Here is a 17,703-nt window from a genome sequence, read left to right on the forward strand (position 1 = left end):
GCTTTGCATCACAGGAATAAATTACTTTGTCAAATATATTCAAATAGAAAACAGTTATTTTAAATTGTAATAATATTTCACAATATTACTGTTTTTACTGTATTTTTAATTAAATAAATGTAGCCTTGGTGAGCAGACGAAACTTCTTTTAAAAACATTAAAAATCTTAGTGGTTCCAAACTTTTGGACTGTACTGTATATATACACACAACACTTCAATTTTTAATCCATCTATATTAATAAATAAAGAATAACTACAGGGGATAAATAAAACATTATAACAAATTATATTTTTCCAATAAATTTAACAAAATTCCAGCTTTTTTGTTTTTGACAAGTTTTTAGGTATTGTCTCAAATAATTCTTAAATACTGTAAACAGGGGGGTTGATTTAAAAAATATATACATTTGTGAATAACATTTTTTGTTAACAAAAGTAAGGTATTAATCAAAAAACCTTTTTACCATCTTATGCTTACAGCAGTATTTTTTATTGAAATATTAACAAAAGTATTACAAATTTACAAAACAAAATGGCATACAATTTACATTCAAAGCATCAGTGTTAAGAGGGGCTTAGACTTAACATAGCACACACACACACACATATATATATATATATATATATATATATATATATATATATATATATATATATAAAACAAAAAACACTATATTAATATAAATCTATATTAATACATAAAGATTAAATGCAGGGGATAAAATAACAACATTATAACAAATTATATTTTTCCAATAAATCTAACAAAATTCCAGCTATGCTTACAGCAGTAACCTAGTGCAGGTTTGAATTTGCACGTCATTTTGGCGCGCCCACCCTCCCGGCAGGACGTCAACGCACGCTCACGAGCTCGTTGAGAAGGGTGCGCGCGCGAGCTAGCCACTGGCAGCAGCACACAGGCGCGAGATAAAGATGGCGGCGACGGTGGGGGAAACGGCGTGATATGCTGGAGTAGTGGCACTGAACCTGAGTAAAACCACTGTATGACAAACCATAGCAAAATGGAAACCATGTCACAGTAGGTGTTTATTGGTAATACCAAGTACTACAAACTCACCTTACCCCCTTTCCCCCGAGAGAACATTCATCTTGTGATTGTGGAGAAATCTCACCGGGAGCATGGCTTCACACAGTAACCAGGTAGGAATACAGTTCTGCCTCTTTTTGTTACATTTCAGATCATAAAATCGTTCAGAGTGGGTGTTTTGTCCTGCGCTGTACTTTCTGTCGGAGTGCGAGGTGTGCGCGCGCGAGCTCATTGAATCAGCAGCATGGTTGCAGGCCTCACGCGCTTATTGAAAGCCACTCACTTTCCGTCAGCTAGCTCGCGCTCAGGCGAGCTTTACAAGCACGCTTTACGAGCGACATTCGGCTGTCATGAGGGCCGTGCGTGGCTTTGCGTGAATGTGAGATTTTCGGCCATGAGTTTGTGCGTGGCCCACCCGCTCGCGCTGCTGCAGCGGCCTGGCCACGCGCGCGTGCTCAGTTAATAACGGTCATTAGCAGGCGAACGTTTTCCCTTATTGTGAACATACCGCGTTTCTGGCGACATTTCTGTCGGGTGCTAAACGTCTGCCACACTCCACCGAATATAGTAAGAGAGTACGAATTGTTTCCACGATGTGTCTTTAGTTGAAGCAAGTTGAAATAGAGTCGTGTCGTGTGGCTAATGTAGTAAGACAGGCCTGTTGATTGGGGGCGGTATCGCTTCCTGTCTTCAACCTCATTCAAACTCTTGCGTTCGAGTTTTTCGCTTGTTTATTGAGCACATGTCCTCCATTACATTTTCGATGACAGTTCGTCAATATTATACTGTATTCCCAGTGGCTTCAGACAGGGTTTGAAGTCGGCGAACTTTAAACGAGGCACGATGTAGATGCTACATCATTGTAGCTCAACTGTTAGCCACATGCTGAACGACATGTCTCAACTGTGCTGCCCTTAATGTCAAGTCTTGTACAATGAAATGCATCCCAAATGTGTTTAATGTTCTGGATCGGGCTGTCTTATCTATATAATCATGTGCGATCTTCAAGTTTGCCACTTTCATAAAGTTGGTTAGCTTGTAGCGCTACATTGTAATGGGTTGCCATATGGTTGAAATATGTAAATATGTCAAGTTATGGGTATTTCTGATAAATGGAAGATGCTTGCGTTGTAATAGACAATCTAGATGCATAAAGCACGAGGTCCTGTCAAAGTGTTAGTTAGCCAGTATTCATGTAAACATGAAGGATATGGTTATGGCATTTCTGAAGTGCTTTTTTCACAACTCTGTGTAATTAAAGATTTTTTTTATTCACATGTCATTATTCTGTTACAGCTAGTAAGTTAATAGCAGAGTTCTCTTTAGCAATGAATATTCACTAGAGGTCAACCGATATATCACCAAGGTTGATTTTTGGCAATTGTTCTTGTCATTATAGCAGAAAATACTCTTATTTTGACAGCACCTGGACTTTTGTTTTGGCAGTGCAGATGTCAGACCTCCCATTCTTCATCTTCATTAATTTACGTATGAATTATAGAGTATTAATACTATATTACTAACATTTTGGTCAAGTTGTTTATTATCACTTTCACATTCACCATTGTGTTGTTTCCAAGCTGGTAAACTGAAAAATTGCTCTTCATTTGAGATGGTTTCCACGCCGGTCATGAGAGCGGCTATGGCAGTTCATAACACAGCAAGCATTCACCATTCTAATGTGTTTTTAACTGTATATACATTTGAATGTCTACCTCCACTACTACTCAGTCTCTACTGTAGTGTCTGTGTCCTAAAGTCCCAGAATGCGTTGCGTTGCTGATGTCATGTTCCCATTTTCTATAGGATCATTCCTTGTCAACTCAATTAGAGGTCTTTGGCTCAAATTTTTAAATTTGTTAATATTTTTCTGGTGAAAGACTAAATATTAATCCCTGGTTTTACAGACGAGGCTTAAGCCTAGTCCCAGACTAAAATGCATGTTTGAGCTGAAAGAAACTTGCACTGACACATCTTAAAATATGTCATTGTTTTGTCTCAAGATGCACACCAGTAATGTTTTTTTTTCTATGGTAGGTTTATAAAAGCTACTTAAATGCCCTAATTGGCCTAATCCTGGCTTAATCAAAGCCCTGTCTGTGAAACCAGGCCTAAATGTCATGGATGAATATTTGTTGAGATTAACATACCACATGAAAAGTTTGCTAAGAAGCAGAATGTAAAATCATGTTATGATAGGCTTTAATACTTCTTGAGTTACAGGCACGCAAACTTGGGAAAAAGAATATTTATGGTACTCAAGACAGGAATGTTCTATCATCTGTTTTGTTAGAGGGAAACAAGATACATTTCTAGTTTCAGCATTATTATTATTTTTTCATTTTTCACCATTGGCATAAAATGCAACAAAGATTGCTAAAGTCAACAGATTTTACTAACAGACCTACCAATCTCTGAGTAAAAATAAAATGATGCTGCCATCTTTCTAAAGTCATTACCCCCCTGTAATTTGACTCCATTTTGACCCCCTCTACAAAAACTTGGATTACTCAATAAATATTCATCCATGATATTTAATATTTTGGTTTTCATCACTATTTATATTTATTTCACCTGGGGGGAAAAAAAAAAAAAAAAAAAAAATGAGCAGAGGAAGTTTCTGAAATTTGGTTGATTTGACACGGAATGATCTTATACTGTGGACATTCAGCAAATACATATTTATATAATTTGTCATTGAATATCTAATAAATATTTATTTCCTTGAACCTCACTTTAGTGAATCCAATCCAGCGATTAGATCCTCTGAAATGTTTATTTGTAGCCTGTATAATAATATATCTGTACTCTACATGTCAGTTTGTCCATGCAAAGTGGATCGGGGCATGATTTGCTGCTATGTCAAATTAAAATGCAATGTGTGCTGTTTGAAAAATTTAGCGTTACATAGTCTTCTTTATTCAGGAAAATGAAATTCAAATACAGATTTTGATTTTCAAAGATTTATTATAAAAACAGATTTTTCCCCAAAATGCAATAAATCCATGACCGTTTTTTTTTTTCTTCTTTCTTTCAAAATGCAATTCATTGCATCAATATAAAGTTATTTTTCATAATAAAACTGTTGAAAATGCACAACAAAGTTGATCCACATATGATGACCACCTCTGAACTTGGTCAATAGCCTACTAATCTTATATACAGGCACTGGACTAAAAATACATTCAGTCAGTCATCACTCCCAAAATGAATGCAATGGGTCATCTTGTTAATGCTATAAATGAATTGTCTCCGTTTGTCATTACTGATTAAAAAGCGCCACCGCTTGGTTCATGATTCAGTTTTGGGGACTGTGATAGAAGTTTGATGCTGTCATGTGAGAACAAGCAACAGCCGGCATTTTTCCGCCTCCCGAGTGCCTCATCTTCTTAATCTCCTCACGTAAATAATTCGATTTCGATGGCTTATGTTTCTTCCCCACCGCAGAAACCACCACAGGTTCATCAATGCTGTCAAAATTATTAATTTTTTTTGGTTTGTTGATCACGAAGTACAAAGTAAGGAAACTAGGATTTCGGGGTGTATTCAAAGTGCTGCCGTTACTGTTTAAAATTCGTGGAGTGGTGCGCTGTGATTGGTTGAAAGAGAGGGAGAGAACATGACAGAATAACACTGCGAATATCACATTTTGCGTAAAATTTAAAAATGGACTTTTCAATACCGACCAGATACAATACTAATTTTGGTGGGAACTAAATTTTTGGAGCTGTTTTGAAACCAAACTCTTAGCCACGTGACTCCGCCCCGTCCAGTCAACACGCAGGTGAAAGCCGAGTCAACACGCAGAGACGAGGAGCAAGGCTCACCGCTCGCGGCACTAAGTAAACTTTGTCAGCGATGTGCATTATATTGAACTACCATACTCGTGCAGCTGCATTGTGGCACGAACACTCATACAAACAGTAGCATACAAGTTATTATAGCATCTATTTTTCTCCTTCTTAAAATGACAGCAGCCTAATATTCTTGCTGTTGTCTGTCATTAATGTTAGTTTAAAAAAAAAAAAAAAAAAAAAATCATCACCATCTACCATGTTCGAGAGAAAAGAAGATAGTGAGGAGAGCAGTCAGGAGGAAAGTGATGAGGACAGCTTTCAGGATAAGTGTGTCACGTAAAGTGTGAGTACCAAGCACCATCTCCAGGTGCTCCCTTGAGAACCAGACCAAAAAAGTTATGTGCGCACCTGTGTGTGTATGTATATGTATGTATGTATATATATATATATATATTTTTTTTTTTTTTTTTTTTGAAATTGGCTCATTTATTTATTATTTAGTAAATATGTAAAAAAAAAAAAAAAAAACTTCATTGCAGCATGTTGATTACCATCTTTAAATTAAATAGTATGAGGTATATCGGCTGTATATCACCCATCAGCCACCCTACTCTGAGATCTCGCCATCAGCCATAAAAAAAAAACGGTTGACCACTAATATGCACCACTGCAGTATTTTTAGCCAGACTGGTTTATGTTGACTAACTGTAACTGCTATGTCTGTATACACAAATGTCAAACAGAAGTTGACTTAACCGTGATTAAAATAAATTTACAGCCTTGTTGGAATCCAACATCACGTAAACAATAGTTTCTGACTTACTCAAGTCCATGTTTGACATGCATGCTGCTTGGTACCCTCGGATTCCCTTGGCATTGGACACACTTTCAGCCATTACAAAGCTTGGTGAGCCAATGTGTCTGTTAATGTTCTGTGACAGACTATGCAAAACACTGTTAATAAGGTTTGGGCTGTGTTGAATTGAATATGTGAGGAGGATTTGATGAAGACTATTCCTGGAATGAAAGAAGTGCCTGAAATGGAAGTTGCATGTATTGAAATTATGGGTTTATGATTTGCCAAGTTTAGAGGATATCCCTCAGTTGTAGCCTGTTATATATGAAACGAAATAATGCAGGCAGCTGGATGGGCACTCTCCAAGTATGATGACATCTGCTTTAGAAGTTCAGTGAGCTGGGATGATGGCACCCCATTTGAAATGGCATGGGTGGACTTGTGGCTAGTAGCACAAAAGTAAATCTTTGATAATCTCCTGCTGAAAATATAAAGGTTCTGATGTTAGTTTTGAATTGTTGAAGATTTATTGCTGTAAAGAAGCATTATAAAATATGTAAATATGGTGAATCAGTAATTGGTTGTAAAGCCAATTTGATTTGCATTGACATTCTCATTATATTGCTGGTCTGAGCAATATAAAGGTCTCGCCTCAGCATGCTGAGAGAGGCTGTGTCAAAAAGCATTTGAATGTGGCAATGGTCGTTTATGGTGACGTTAGAACTAGATATGCGTTTAAGGCAGGACTGAAACCAGAAAATCCAGTGACTTGTCTGGCTGGTCCTTATCTGTGGGGGTTTGTTTGACACATTTTACATAAAACCACAGTGCACATTCTGCAGCGCTTAGTCTTCATAAATATGATAATAAATATCACTTTAACGTATTGATAGATAAGGACATTTAAACAATTTTTAAAACTATACTTCAATTAAGCAACATATTTTTCATGTTAAAGTCAGCATGAAACAGAAGTTGTGATCATCTTTTTTTCCCCCTGTGAATGTTGTTGTTGTTGTTGTTGTTGTTGTTGTTGTTGTTGTTGTTGTTGTTGTTGTTGTTGTTGTTGTTGTTGTTGTTGTTGTTGTTGTTGTTGTTGTTGTTGTTGTTGTTGTTGTTGTTGTTGTTGTTGTTGTTGTTGTTGTTGTTGTTGTTGTTGTTGTTGTTGTTGTTGTTGTTGTTGTTGTTGTTGTTGTTGTTGTTGTTGTTGTTGTTGTTGTTGTTGTTGTTGTTGTTGTTGTTGTTGTTGTATATCCATCCGAGTAAAATACAAGTATTGATTGGATTGTTGTCGTTTGCTAATTACTGCGATCTCATTTGAGTGACAGATTGCTGGAGGAGAGGGATTGTTTTCCTGCTCTTGTGCCGGAACACGTCATCAGAGAAGAGATGTTGCGAGGGGGAGTGGAAGTTCATGTTTTTGAATAAATATTAGGAGCGCACATGAATTAAAAAAAGTAATGTGTGTGAATAAATCATTTAATGCGTACTGCACTATACCATAAATAAGAATTGTCAATTTTGACTTCATGATGAATTTAATACTTCCTCAATTTCTGTAGCGTGAGTGTCACCCGTGGCTCTTTCTCATTCACAGAAGTGTGGCGTGTGTTATCACCAGAGCATGTTGAAATAATGCAGATGGCTAATTTGTGGTAATCCCCAGTCCAAATGAACAGCGATGGGGAGCTTAGTGTGGTACGTGCGGCACGCCTGTGGAAAATGGGCAAAGACACATTCTTTCTGTTGTGATGTACTCGCCATCCAGAGGCCATTGGATTACTGCTTGCTGTTTGTCCCTTGTGGTGCCGTTTCAGCAGTGTAGGTCGGTGATTTGCAAACAGTTACATGTGCTTGAACTGCAGTTTCTTTTTTTTCTTGCTCTCCCTTTTCATGCAGCTAGTTGTGAATGTGAGAAGGGGTATTATGTGCACTTTTGCAGAGCCTTGTTTGGATTTTCATCTGACACTTTCAGTTCTCTTGAAGACCTGCATGAACAGGACTTTTCTGGTTTTTATATATATATATATATTTAAAAAACCCCAGAAAAGTCCTGTTCATGCAGGTCTTCAAGAGAACTGAAAGTGTCCGATATATATACGTGTATACACAAAAAAAAAATATATATATGTGTATGTATGTGTGTGTGTGTGTGTGTGTGTGTGTGTGTATATATATATATATCACACACACACACATATAATATATGTGTGTGTATATATATATATATATATATATATATATATATATATATATATATATATATATATATATATATATATATATATATATATATATATATATATATATATTATGGTTCCAAAACGCCATTTAAAAAAAAAAAAAAAAAAATTAGTTTCCACCAAAATCAGTATTGTATATAATTAAATACATAATTAATTTATAACATTAACAAGATATTTTGTTGAATTCATTTTGGGAGCGATGACTAAATGTATTTTTAGTCAAATGCCTGTTCATAAGATTAGTATTGACAAATTTCAGAGGCTGTCATATATGTGAATCAACTTAGAGTTTTTTCAGTATGAAAAAATAACTTTTATATTGATGGTTTAATTGCATTTTGAAAAAAAAAAAAAAAAAGTGTCATGGATTTATTGCATTTTGGGGAAAAAATAATCAGTTTTTATAATAAACCTTTGAAAATCAAAATCTATATTTAAATTAACGTTTTTATAACCAAAATATGCTATGTGAAAGTTTGAAACAGAAAATAGTGGTTTTCATCTTGCCAATTTCTTGGTAAAGAAAAAAATTTTTACTCAAATTAATCAAAATGGATTTATAGCGTTTTGGAACCACACACACACGCATATATAATTTTATATTTGGTTAATAGAGTCAGTGTAGTGATAGTCTTAACTAAGCGCAAGAGTCTTTTAGTAAAACTGTTAGTGTTTGTAGGATTAAGGTAATTATAGCCTTCACAGAGGAAGCAGGTTATCTACAGGATGGTCTGACCATTATCGGACCGACCAGTAAGACACGTAAACACAAGACGGTTAAAGGTTTGTAAGCTTGCTAATTAATTTAAATCATGAAACTTGTACAATTTACCAACAATTTATTAAAAGTTTAACACAACTTTAAATTTTTTTTTTCTCATTCCGTTTTATTTTTACCAAATTCCCATGTCGGTTATTTTGTTTTATTAATCCTGTTAATACTTCCCACTTAACATAATACCGCGTGTGTAGCCACATGACGCCGCCCCGTCCAGTCAACACGCAGGTGAACGCAGAGTCAACACAGAGAAAGCGTGCGAGCGGTGAGCCTTGCGTCTTCACTAAACTTTGTCAGTTGTATGTTTAAGGTTTGCCAGTTTAGACATTCAAGCGATTTAGATGATCAGATATGTATTATTATATCGAGCTACCGTGCTCATGCAGCTGCATTGACACGAACACTCATACAAACAGTAATGTTAGTAGCTGCACAAAACATGAAGATCACGTGCACTGAGGAGCAGAAACTAGTGCTTGTCGACGCTGTCAAATACAGTCTGTGAGAGAGCACGAAAGTGATGCGAGGATCGCGTTTACATCCGCATCAGATAATCCGCCGGGTTTGGCCAAGTAATACAGAATAACAATCCAAGTAATTGCAGGTGGGTCACGGGTGGATGAGAGATAAATCATTAATGTGTTGGTTTTAATAAAGACACGGAACTCTCATTTAGTAAAAGGCAAGGAATGTGCGTCATTCTTTTACTGAACGTATTTCTATCCATGGAAAACCAATCAAGGAAAGCATATGCCTAGAGCACCTTCTAGTGGTCATTATATAAAACACAAAGGAAAACCCATGAGATATTGCTTAACTTAACAGCTTTAACTAAAAATATACTTAAGCTCAACAGAAATTATACCAATATAATAAGAGCACGCCCATCAACGCACGTTCGGGTTTACGGAAGTCATCGGCAGCGCTGCACAGGTCACAGGACTTCACAAAATCAACAATGTCACCAAAGAAGTGTGTTTTTGGTTGTGAGGGAAAGATAACTTGCTTCCCAAAGAACCCAGTGTTCAGTGGAGCTGAGAGATTCGTGCTCACGCATTACATTGATGCGCTCTCGATATTTGTTATTAAAATAACCATAGAAACTGATAGGCACCTAGGTGCATATTATGTAAACAACACGAACATAGTGAATTCGTAAATTCATTATTCATCATTCATACGCTATATTCATTATAGTGATTCAAAAGTTATCCATGTATAACGTGATTGTGTATTGTGTGTTTAAATACAGTTGTTTAGCTGACCATTGATAGCTTGCAGACGATTGCTACACAAAAGCTGCGTGTGCTTGTGACAGCTCGTCACACTATCTGCGATCACACGTAACGCCTTCAGGCGTTCGGCTGTTTTCGGAAATACTCGGTACAGCATATGTATCTTTTATAAATATGATTAAACTAAAGACTTTTTGGAGATATGAAGGATGCACTATTACTCCATAGGTACTCAAGATTAACATGAGATTGGCAGAAACTGTGTGATACCCCCCTTTTAAAATACCTAAAATAATTGCTTGTAAAAGTTTTTTTTTTTTTTTTTTTTCCCCCCTTCCTTCTGCCTTGATCAGAATTTTACCACCTCCGCCTAATTTTGAGCCAGGAAAAACCCTGTACTTGTAGTAATTTCATTTCCACTTATTCCTGTGTGTGACTTATTACAATTCCTGTGTGTGCATTTTAATGTGATTTCAAACCGTTTAAGCACAAGACCTCACGAAAAAGGACTCAATTTGGTAAAAAGTGCGTGCACAGGGAGCCACACAAATACACATCAAATTGTCAGCCTTATAAACCTGCTACAGTCTGTGTCATTAATGTTCATAAAAGCAACAAAAGAAAAACATTCCCTCACCAATCTTGACTAAACTTTTTTTTTTATTTTTTAACTTTAAGGATTAATCTTTTTTTTTTTTTCTCAATAGATAACTATGCTGTTGTTTTAGAATTTATTACAATTTCTGTACCTGAATTTGTATTTATTTGTGCTATTGATCATTTGTTTTTATTTTGTTACTGTTTACTTGTCTTTAACTTGAAATTTATATTAGTTAGTCCATTTCTTTTTGCTGTGGTATTTTTGTTAAAACTATAGGAAAATGTAAGTGCCTTTTTTTTTTTTTTTTTTTTTTTTTTTTTGTCCGTCCATATCGCCCAGCCCTAGGGGAACATTCATTAATGAAACTTAGTGATGGAAACAGTTCTGGCATCAATATCCTAACGAATAGAATATTTTTAAATGTATAGTTGCTGGTATGTGACAAGCTTTTCTTAAGATCTTGCTGCATCTCTTGTGTACAGGTTCTTTGAATACACAAGAAGCGCTTACAATTTGGATGCGCAAGCGGTTGCAGTGGTGACAAGTTGACGACATGATACCTGCGAGTGAAAATGTCCTACATCTGAAAGAAATAAAAATAAGGAAAATCAGCAACAGCACGTGTTATGGTTTTCTACATGTTTTAGATCACACATGCTCAGTTGTTTCTGTGAAGGACCCAAGTAGAGGACATGCTTTTCCTCGATCTTTTCGCCCTGGTACTCTTGACACCATTGCACGTGTCCTTCATATTGGATTTAACTAATGTTTTAAGGAATCCATTAAACTATCCATTAATTTTCCTTTATTCAGTTTCATTTTAATTTAGTTGAAATTAATTCATTAAAAATTTAGAAGCAAACTGTTGGCGTTATGTAAGCGATTAAGCTGCAAAAATTAACTCAGCAGAATAATCAGAATAAATCATGCCTGTTTGAAAATTGATATTGAAGTCTATAATGTACTCATTTTTTTTTTAGCGCAATCAATCAATATTCGGATGATTTAATGCAACAATCAGCAGATTTTATTCAATATTTAGCTTTTACATTTCCATTTTATGTTGGGTGATTTCTAACAATACCATAAATACAAAGTGCTAACAAATTTTGAAGAAAAATCTCTGTAAGCCTATCACGATTATGAATTTTGTACTGACAATTAATTGTCATAAATATTTGTAATTAAGTTTTATTCTTGTTTGTTCCTGTCACAGTGTAAGGTTTTTTTTTTTTTTTACTTGGAATTCTATAATAAAGATTATAATAAAAATATCCCTATATGTTTTTTCTTAAATGCTGTGATAATTACTATTTATATTAGGTATTTATAATATAATATAACCACAATATAATATCCCTTATTTGAATGGAAAAACGTGATTTGAAATCAAAAAAAGATTCATAAGCTTTCAATTTCTGTTTAAAATGATCTGATTTGTAGGCTATGTACTATATTGCATGAATATGCAATATAGTACATATAGTTAGCAAAATGATCTTCTAGAGTTAAGTTTTCTAGCTGACTAACGAGTTTATGGTCGTTAAATGGCTTTTCTGAGGTAAACAAAATTGTGACATTTGTTTACAAGCAGTTTTATTGACTACTTTCAATGGTTGAAACAGATTGAGCAGTTACATGTGACATGATATGGTTTTCAGTAAGTTGTACTGTATCTTACAACATGCCTTCAGATGTTCATTCATCGTTATTTTGTGCTATAACTAGTAGTAAAGAGGAAGAGATGATCAGAGAGATGCTTCCCTTTAACCGAGGCGCTACAGTAATCTGTCGTGCAACATTAAAGAGCGCCAAAACTGTATTTATTTTTTGAATTTCATTGTAAGAAAGCTGAGACTGTTTCATATCAGAAGTAACAGCACAATGCTTATTGTGACTTATTGGATGGGAGGTACGTTACAAAGTTTTGTTCGTTCATCAGCTGAAAACCGCATGGACTGAAAGATTAATATTGGTTCTTCATTAAAATGGAGAAATTGATCATTTTTAACCCAGCCCTATTAATCAATTGTGGCAGGTTTATATCTGTCATATTTACTTGGTGATAGGGAAGAATGATTGCTTATGTGTCTAATTTATCTAGATTCCTTTTTTGTTCCTCCTAGGAAAGGATAAATGCTCCCGTTATTAAAACATCACTTTTGTAACAATTTCAATACATTTTCAAGCAGTTTCTGCCAGGCTTAAAATGGTCTGCTATGAGGAGGAGACATGTTAAGTCTTAGTTTTTGTGAGGACTGTGATTGACCTAAATGTGTATTATTATTATTAGGGCTGCACGATATATCGCATGAGATTGTCACGCGCATTTCGTCAGTAAAGCCGGTTCCCTGATTACCGCTAAATCGCCATCACCTGCTTAGGTGAAATAAATCGAAGGCGATATCGCTGATGAATTGCCTGCGATATGAACGCGATATTGCGTGGCTTTTCAGTGATCTACAGCTCTGTCTATTAAATGCTGCTCCATTTGAAAGCAGGTGATGGCGATTTAGCGGTAATCAGGGAACCGGCTTTACTGACGAAATGCGCGTGATATATCGTGCAGCCCTAATTATTATTATTATTATTATTAGGGCCCAAGGTGCAGGGCTCTATTGATCCCCCAAGGATTTTTTTTTTCTTTCCCCCCAACCTTCTGGAGCTCTTTGGGGGCCTTAACAAGCTCAAAAACTCTTGAAACTTTCCACACACTGGAATCTGCGGCCATCAGGGCAGGGCAGAGGCTGGTACCTGGGCGTGGCAGGGGGGCTCGACAGCGCCCCCTTGAATGGGATCCAAAAACGTTGGCCATTTTTCGTTGTTTGGATGGATCCACATGGTTGGATAAATCAAGCAATAGAGCATTAGTTTAGATAGAGAAATAATTTCTTTTTTTATTTTATACTCTATGTGCAGGTATATTTAAACATTTATCAAAGACTACTTGCTGCCACAATTTAGATGTTATTTTGTTGTTTAAAATGATCTTGTTGTTTGATTTACATGACAGACAACAGCAGGTATGTATAGGTTGCTGTAAATTTAAGAGTAAGACTCCATACACTTACACATCCGATAGTTACACATTCGATTTCTCACCTTGTTCACTTAAGACATAACCGAATGTGATGACGAGAATACTTGATGAGAGGGGTATTTTGACTGATATAATGCATGTGTGTCCATCCAAGTGCATTTAGGATGCGAAAGAGAAATCAATTTGGAGTTCGTGAGCTATCTGAAACGCGCCTCTCTCTCTGTGTGAGTGCGAGCCTTGTATGTATGTGCGTCTGTGCACACCGATAACCGCGTGGTGTGCGATACCGAATTTAAACCTTTTTGCCTCCTCTAGCACTGGAATGGTTTTATATCTATTTAATGTGTAAACTAGCCAGACAAAACGCGTGCAAATGATAACCTTTCACTCTATTGCGGTTAAACTTGCAATTGATCCACGAATCACATGCGTGCCGAACCGTGGGGCTTGGTCCGTACGTATCATGGATCAACAACGATCTGTTTAACCACTATTCAAAACCCATATTTACATAAATTTCACATGATTTTATAAAAGTTTCAGTTTATAACAAACTTGTATAAGTGAGCAGAAAAATCTAGACTCATACCTTACTTTTACCCAAGACAGATATTTAAATCATCTTTGCAAGTTCCATGATTTGACACTTATTTATTAATTTTATATTATTTCTATTTTTACATCAAATACTAGCCATACTGAAATTAAATGAAAGCATGATTTTGGTGCATAAGATTATTGTGCAGACAGCTCAAGGAGGTCAAAAAACACATGGAGAAGTGTTAGGGTAATACAACATCGGCAATCACAGACATTCACATTACACTGGATTAGATTTCTCATAGTACTGTTGAGTTTGCGCAAATAACAGTAGGTAGTTCTGGAGAAAAATGCAAACATGGCAGATTAGGATGGTATTCTGCACTCATTTGAAATTGACTTAAGACATTCTATGACATGAAATTCATCTGCATTTTAATGATCTCATGGGTTTGGCTGTTTGATTTTGATCATATGGGCACCAGCTGCTGCAGTAAATATGGTGTGAATTTGACACAGACCTTTTATGTTTAACTTTTAAATGCCCATTGCCCGCCGTGCACAGTTGCCCTGAAGCCACCGGGCTTGGGCCTGTCATCGCTGCTTGCAGCTATATTTATTATTATTATTATTATTATTATTATTATTATTATATTTATTGTTTTTTTTTTTTTAACAAAACTGTAATATTTTTAGAAAATCCCTTATGGACAAAGGCATCCAGTTATCTGTAGCTGAATAAAAAGAATATAGAAATGCTTTGACTAATCAAACATGAAGACAATAAACACACGACTGCGAAAATATATGGTTTATCTGTTTTCTTCAAGCCATCTTAGGTATTTTCAAAATCAAGTCTATTTATAGTGCAGTTTATTACAGAATACTATAAAATGTTTACCTCATTCTGTGATAAGAAGCCACATCGGATCACAAAAGGAAGTTATTTCAAACACTCTTACTGATGTTATGAAGTTAGTTTGGATTTAAAATGATGCATGGTGTTTTTTTGGACAACAGGCTTATAAACGTTTCTCATTACAAGTTTGAGAAGATTTTTGGCATGTTGATTTTTCAAATGCATGTTATAAGTGCCTCAAACTCTCAGTGCTTGTGGAGATGCAGTTGCATTTACTGCAAACCGCTGCACATGTATTTAAATTAAAAATCGTAGCCATTGTGATTTCATAGTCACACTAAGCCAAATGGCGATTTTGGTTTTATTTCAAATAGTGTTGTCACGGTACCAAAATTCCAGTAGTCTGTACCGATACCATGAAAATTTTATGGTTCTCGGTACCACAGCAAAATCTGTTGGAACTTTTTTACCATTTTATATAGCCTAATTTTAAAAACATTAAATATTGTTTGTGTGTATATATAGGCTACCTCAATGAAATAAATTTTGAAATATAAAACAAATAAATAAATGCTCAAACATCCATTTTATGTTGAAAAAAACCAGCATATGCTGGTAAGGTAGGTTTTGAAGCTGGTATGCTGGTCCTGAGCTGGTTCATGCTGCTCCAAAACTGGACCATGCTGGTTCTAAGCTGGTCCTGGGCCAGCATGAACCAGCTCAAACCAGCATACCAGCTTCAAAACCTACCTTACCAGCATATGCTGGTTTTTTTCAACAGGGGTAACAGACGTGCGTGTTTATTTTAGCTATTCCGTCAGTGAAACAACACACTACAGCCTGTAAAACTATGAAATATAAGTAAATAATGGTAACCTAAATAATAATAATAATAATAAGAAGAAAGTTAAATATTATTTAAAAAAACATTTTTTTATTTCCACACAAAGATGCGTCATATAGCCAAAGTCTCGTTATTATAGTCTTTGATATAGCCTACCGCTCTGCGCTTTGAGAGGGATGTGGGACACGAGCAGGAAAGAGACCATTTCTCTTTAATATCTTCATCTCCTGATGTTACAAACAACTGACACTTGTTGTAAAGGCTATAATTGATTTTGCGCTGTCAGAGAAAACGAAAGTAAAAATCACCAGCTTGTGTGAAACGCGCTATATACAAATAAACTTGACGCGCCTCATAAAGTCTAATAACAAGCACAAACTGTGTTAAATAGAAATTGAGGTGCAAGCAAAAAGGTTTCTGTCCTACGGTGTTTTTTCTACTTTACCACAGTAAAGAATGCGAATAGCCTAATAGGCCTAAATGCGAACAAAAGAAATGTTTATAATCTCCTGCGTGAGTGAAGATTTGGGAAAAGAAACAGAGATTCCATGTTTAGTGGAATAACTAATGGGATATTGTTAAATTCTCTGCTAATCAGGTGACCAGAACGCGATTCGCAAAACAGAATAGCCTACATAGATTAAATGTATGTATCTCTCTCATTCGGCATGAACCAAAATGTTTCCATGGCTGCAATGTCACATTTAATTTCTAACCTATTATTTCTTTTGTAAACAAAGCTTTGTGCTTCACTCTTGTCACATTCAAGGAAATACTGCCACAGCCCTATCAGTGGGTACCGAACATACCCGGATTCTCGGTACTACCGGTACTACAAAAATGCTGGTATCGTCACATTTTCAAAATTTCAGTACCGACACGTTTGACAACACTAATTTCAAATGAATTGTGCAGCCCTACCTCATAATGGAACATACTGATGGCTTGTGATGTCTGCGCAAGCAGGGTGCACGGAGGTATGGAAATACATAGGTTAGCAGGCAGATTTGGACCATATGCAATGAATTGACAAAATTTTTGGGGGTTCTGAGACTTCCACAGAAGAGAGATGTACTTTTTTTTTTTTTTTTTTTTTAAATATAAATATTGAGATCACTTCTATTATTCTATCAGTATCACACATCTGGAGAGAAGACTTGCTTTTGCGAAATCTTTTTTTTTTTTTGCTTGTATGACTAATATGCAATTGAAGCTGTTGGATTTGGATGATTGTCCATAAACCTCTGAATACTGTTGTAAATCACATTTTAAATGCATCCGAAGTATTTTAATCCAAACCACTAAATAACTATCAATGTAAAAACATTTACAAAGAAAATTCAGTAATATTTAATTGTCCACACTCATAGAATGTTACACATTGGCTAAAGTGAGTGCTTGAAGGGTCTCTCTCTGCCATTGCTTTGCCTTGTATAGTGGGACAGGAGGGAGCCATATTGCCATGCTGCATGACTCATCAGTTTCCAACTTGCTCTTTACTTTCACCCAACCTGATGTTGCAATCATGCAGTAATGATGGCTGCCACGTCCTCATTTACCCTCATACACAGAGCTTTGATTGTCTTTTAATAAGTGGCCTGAATTTAAATAACGGACTTGTAGTATGATGCTGATTCTCATGCCAAAAAACCACCTCAGTGTTAAAGGATGCCTTTAAAGCTAGAAAAAGATGTTTGCAATTAACAGGAAGTTAAAATCAATACTTGCCAATCATTAAGTGTCATCTAACATTATGCACTTCTCTTTGATTTATTTTTACAGTACATCTTTGGGGAGTTCAGCCCAGATGAGTTCAATCAGTTCTTTGTGACTCCCCGCTGTTATGTTGAGGTAATTACACACGTGAATACATCTGAAACACACATGAAATGTTAGGTAATCTTTAAGCTTTATTGCA

General features: G+C 35.7%; 1 protein-coding gene and 1 long non-coding RNA gene across 2 annotated transcripts in view; both read left to right on the plus strand.

Moving 5' to 3' along the window:
• Positions 1-859: 859 nt before the first annotated feature.
• The window catches only part of usp10 (ubiquitin specific peptidase 10), a 41,691-nt gene continuing 24,847 nt past the window's right edge, over positions 860-17,703 (plus strand). The window contains 2 exon segments of the mRNA XM_048186067.1: positions 860-1,162; positions 17,568-17,636. Of these exon segments, the coding sequence (XP_048042024.1) occupies positions 1,142-1,162; positions 17,568-17,636 (90 nt within the window). The 5' untranslated portion in view covers positions 860-1,141.
• Positions 6,856-12,867, plus strand: LOC125265696. Its single transcript, XR_007184334.1, has 3 exons — positions 6,856-7,099; positions 7,240-7,467; positions 10,985-12,867. It is a non-coding gene; the product is annotated as an uncharacterized LOC125265696 (long non-coding RNA).

Source organism: Megalobrama amblycephala, linkage group LG3 (genome assembly GCF_018812025.1).
Source record: "Megalobrama amblycephala isolate DHTTF-2021 linkage group LG3, ASM1881202v1, whole genome shotgun sequence".
NCBI lineage: Eukaryota > Metazoa > Chordata > Actinopteri > Cypriniformes > Xenocyprididae > Megalobrama > Megalobrama amblycephala.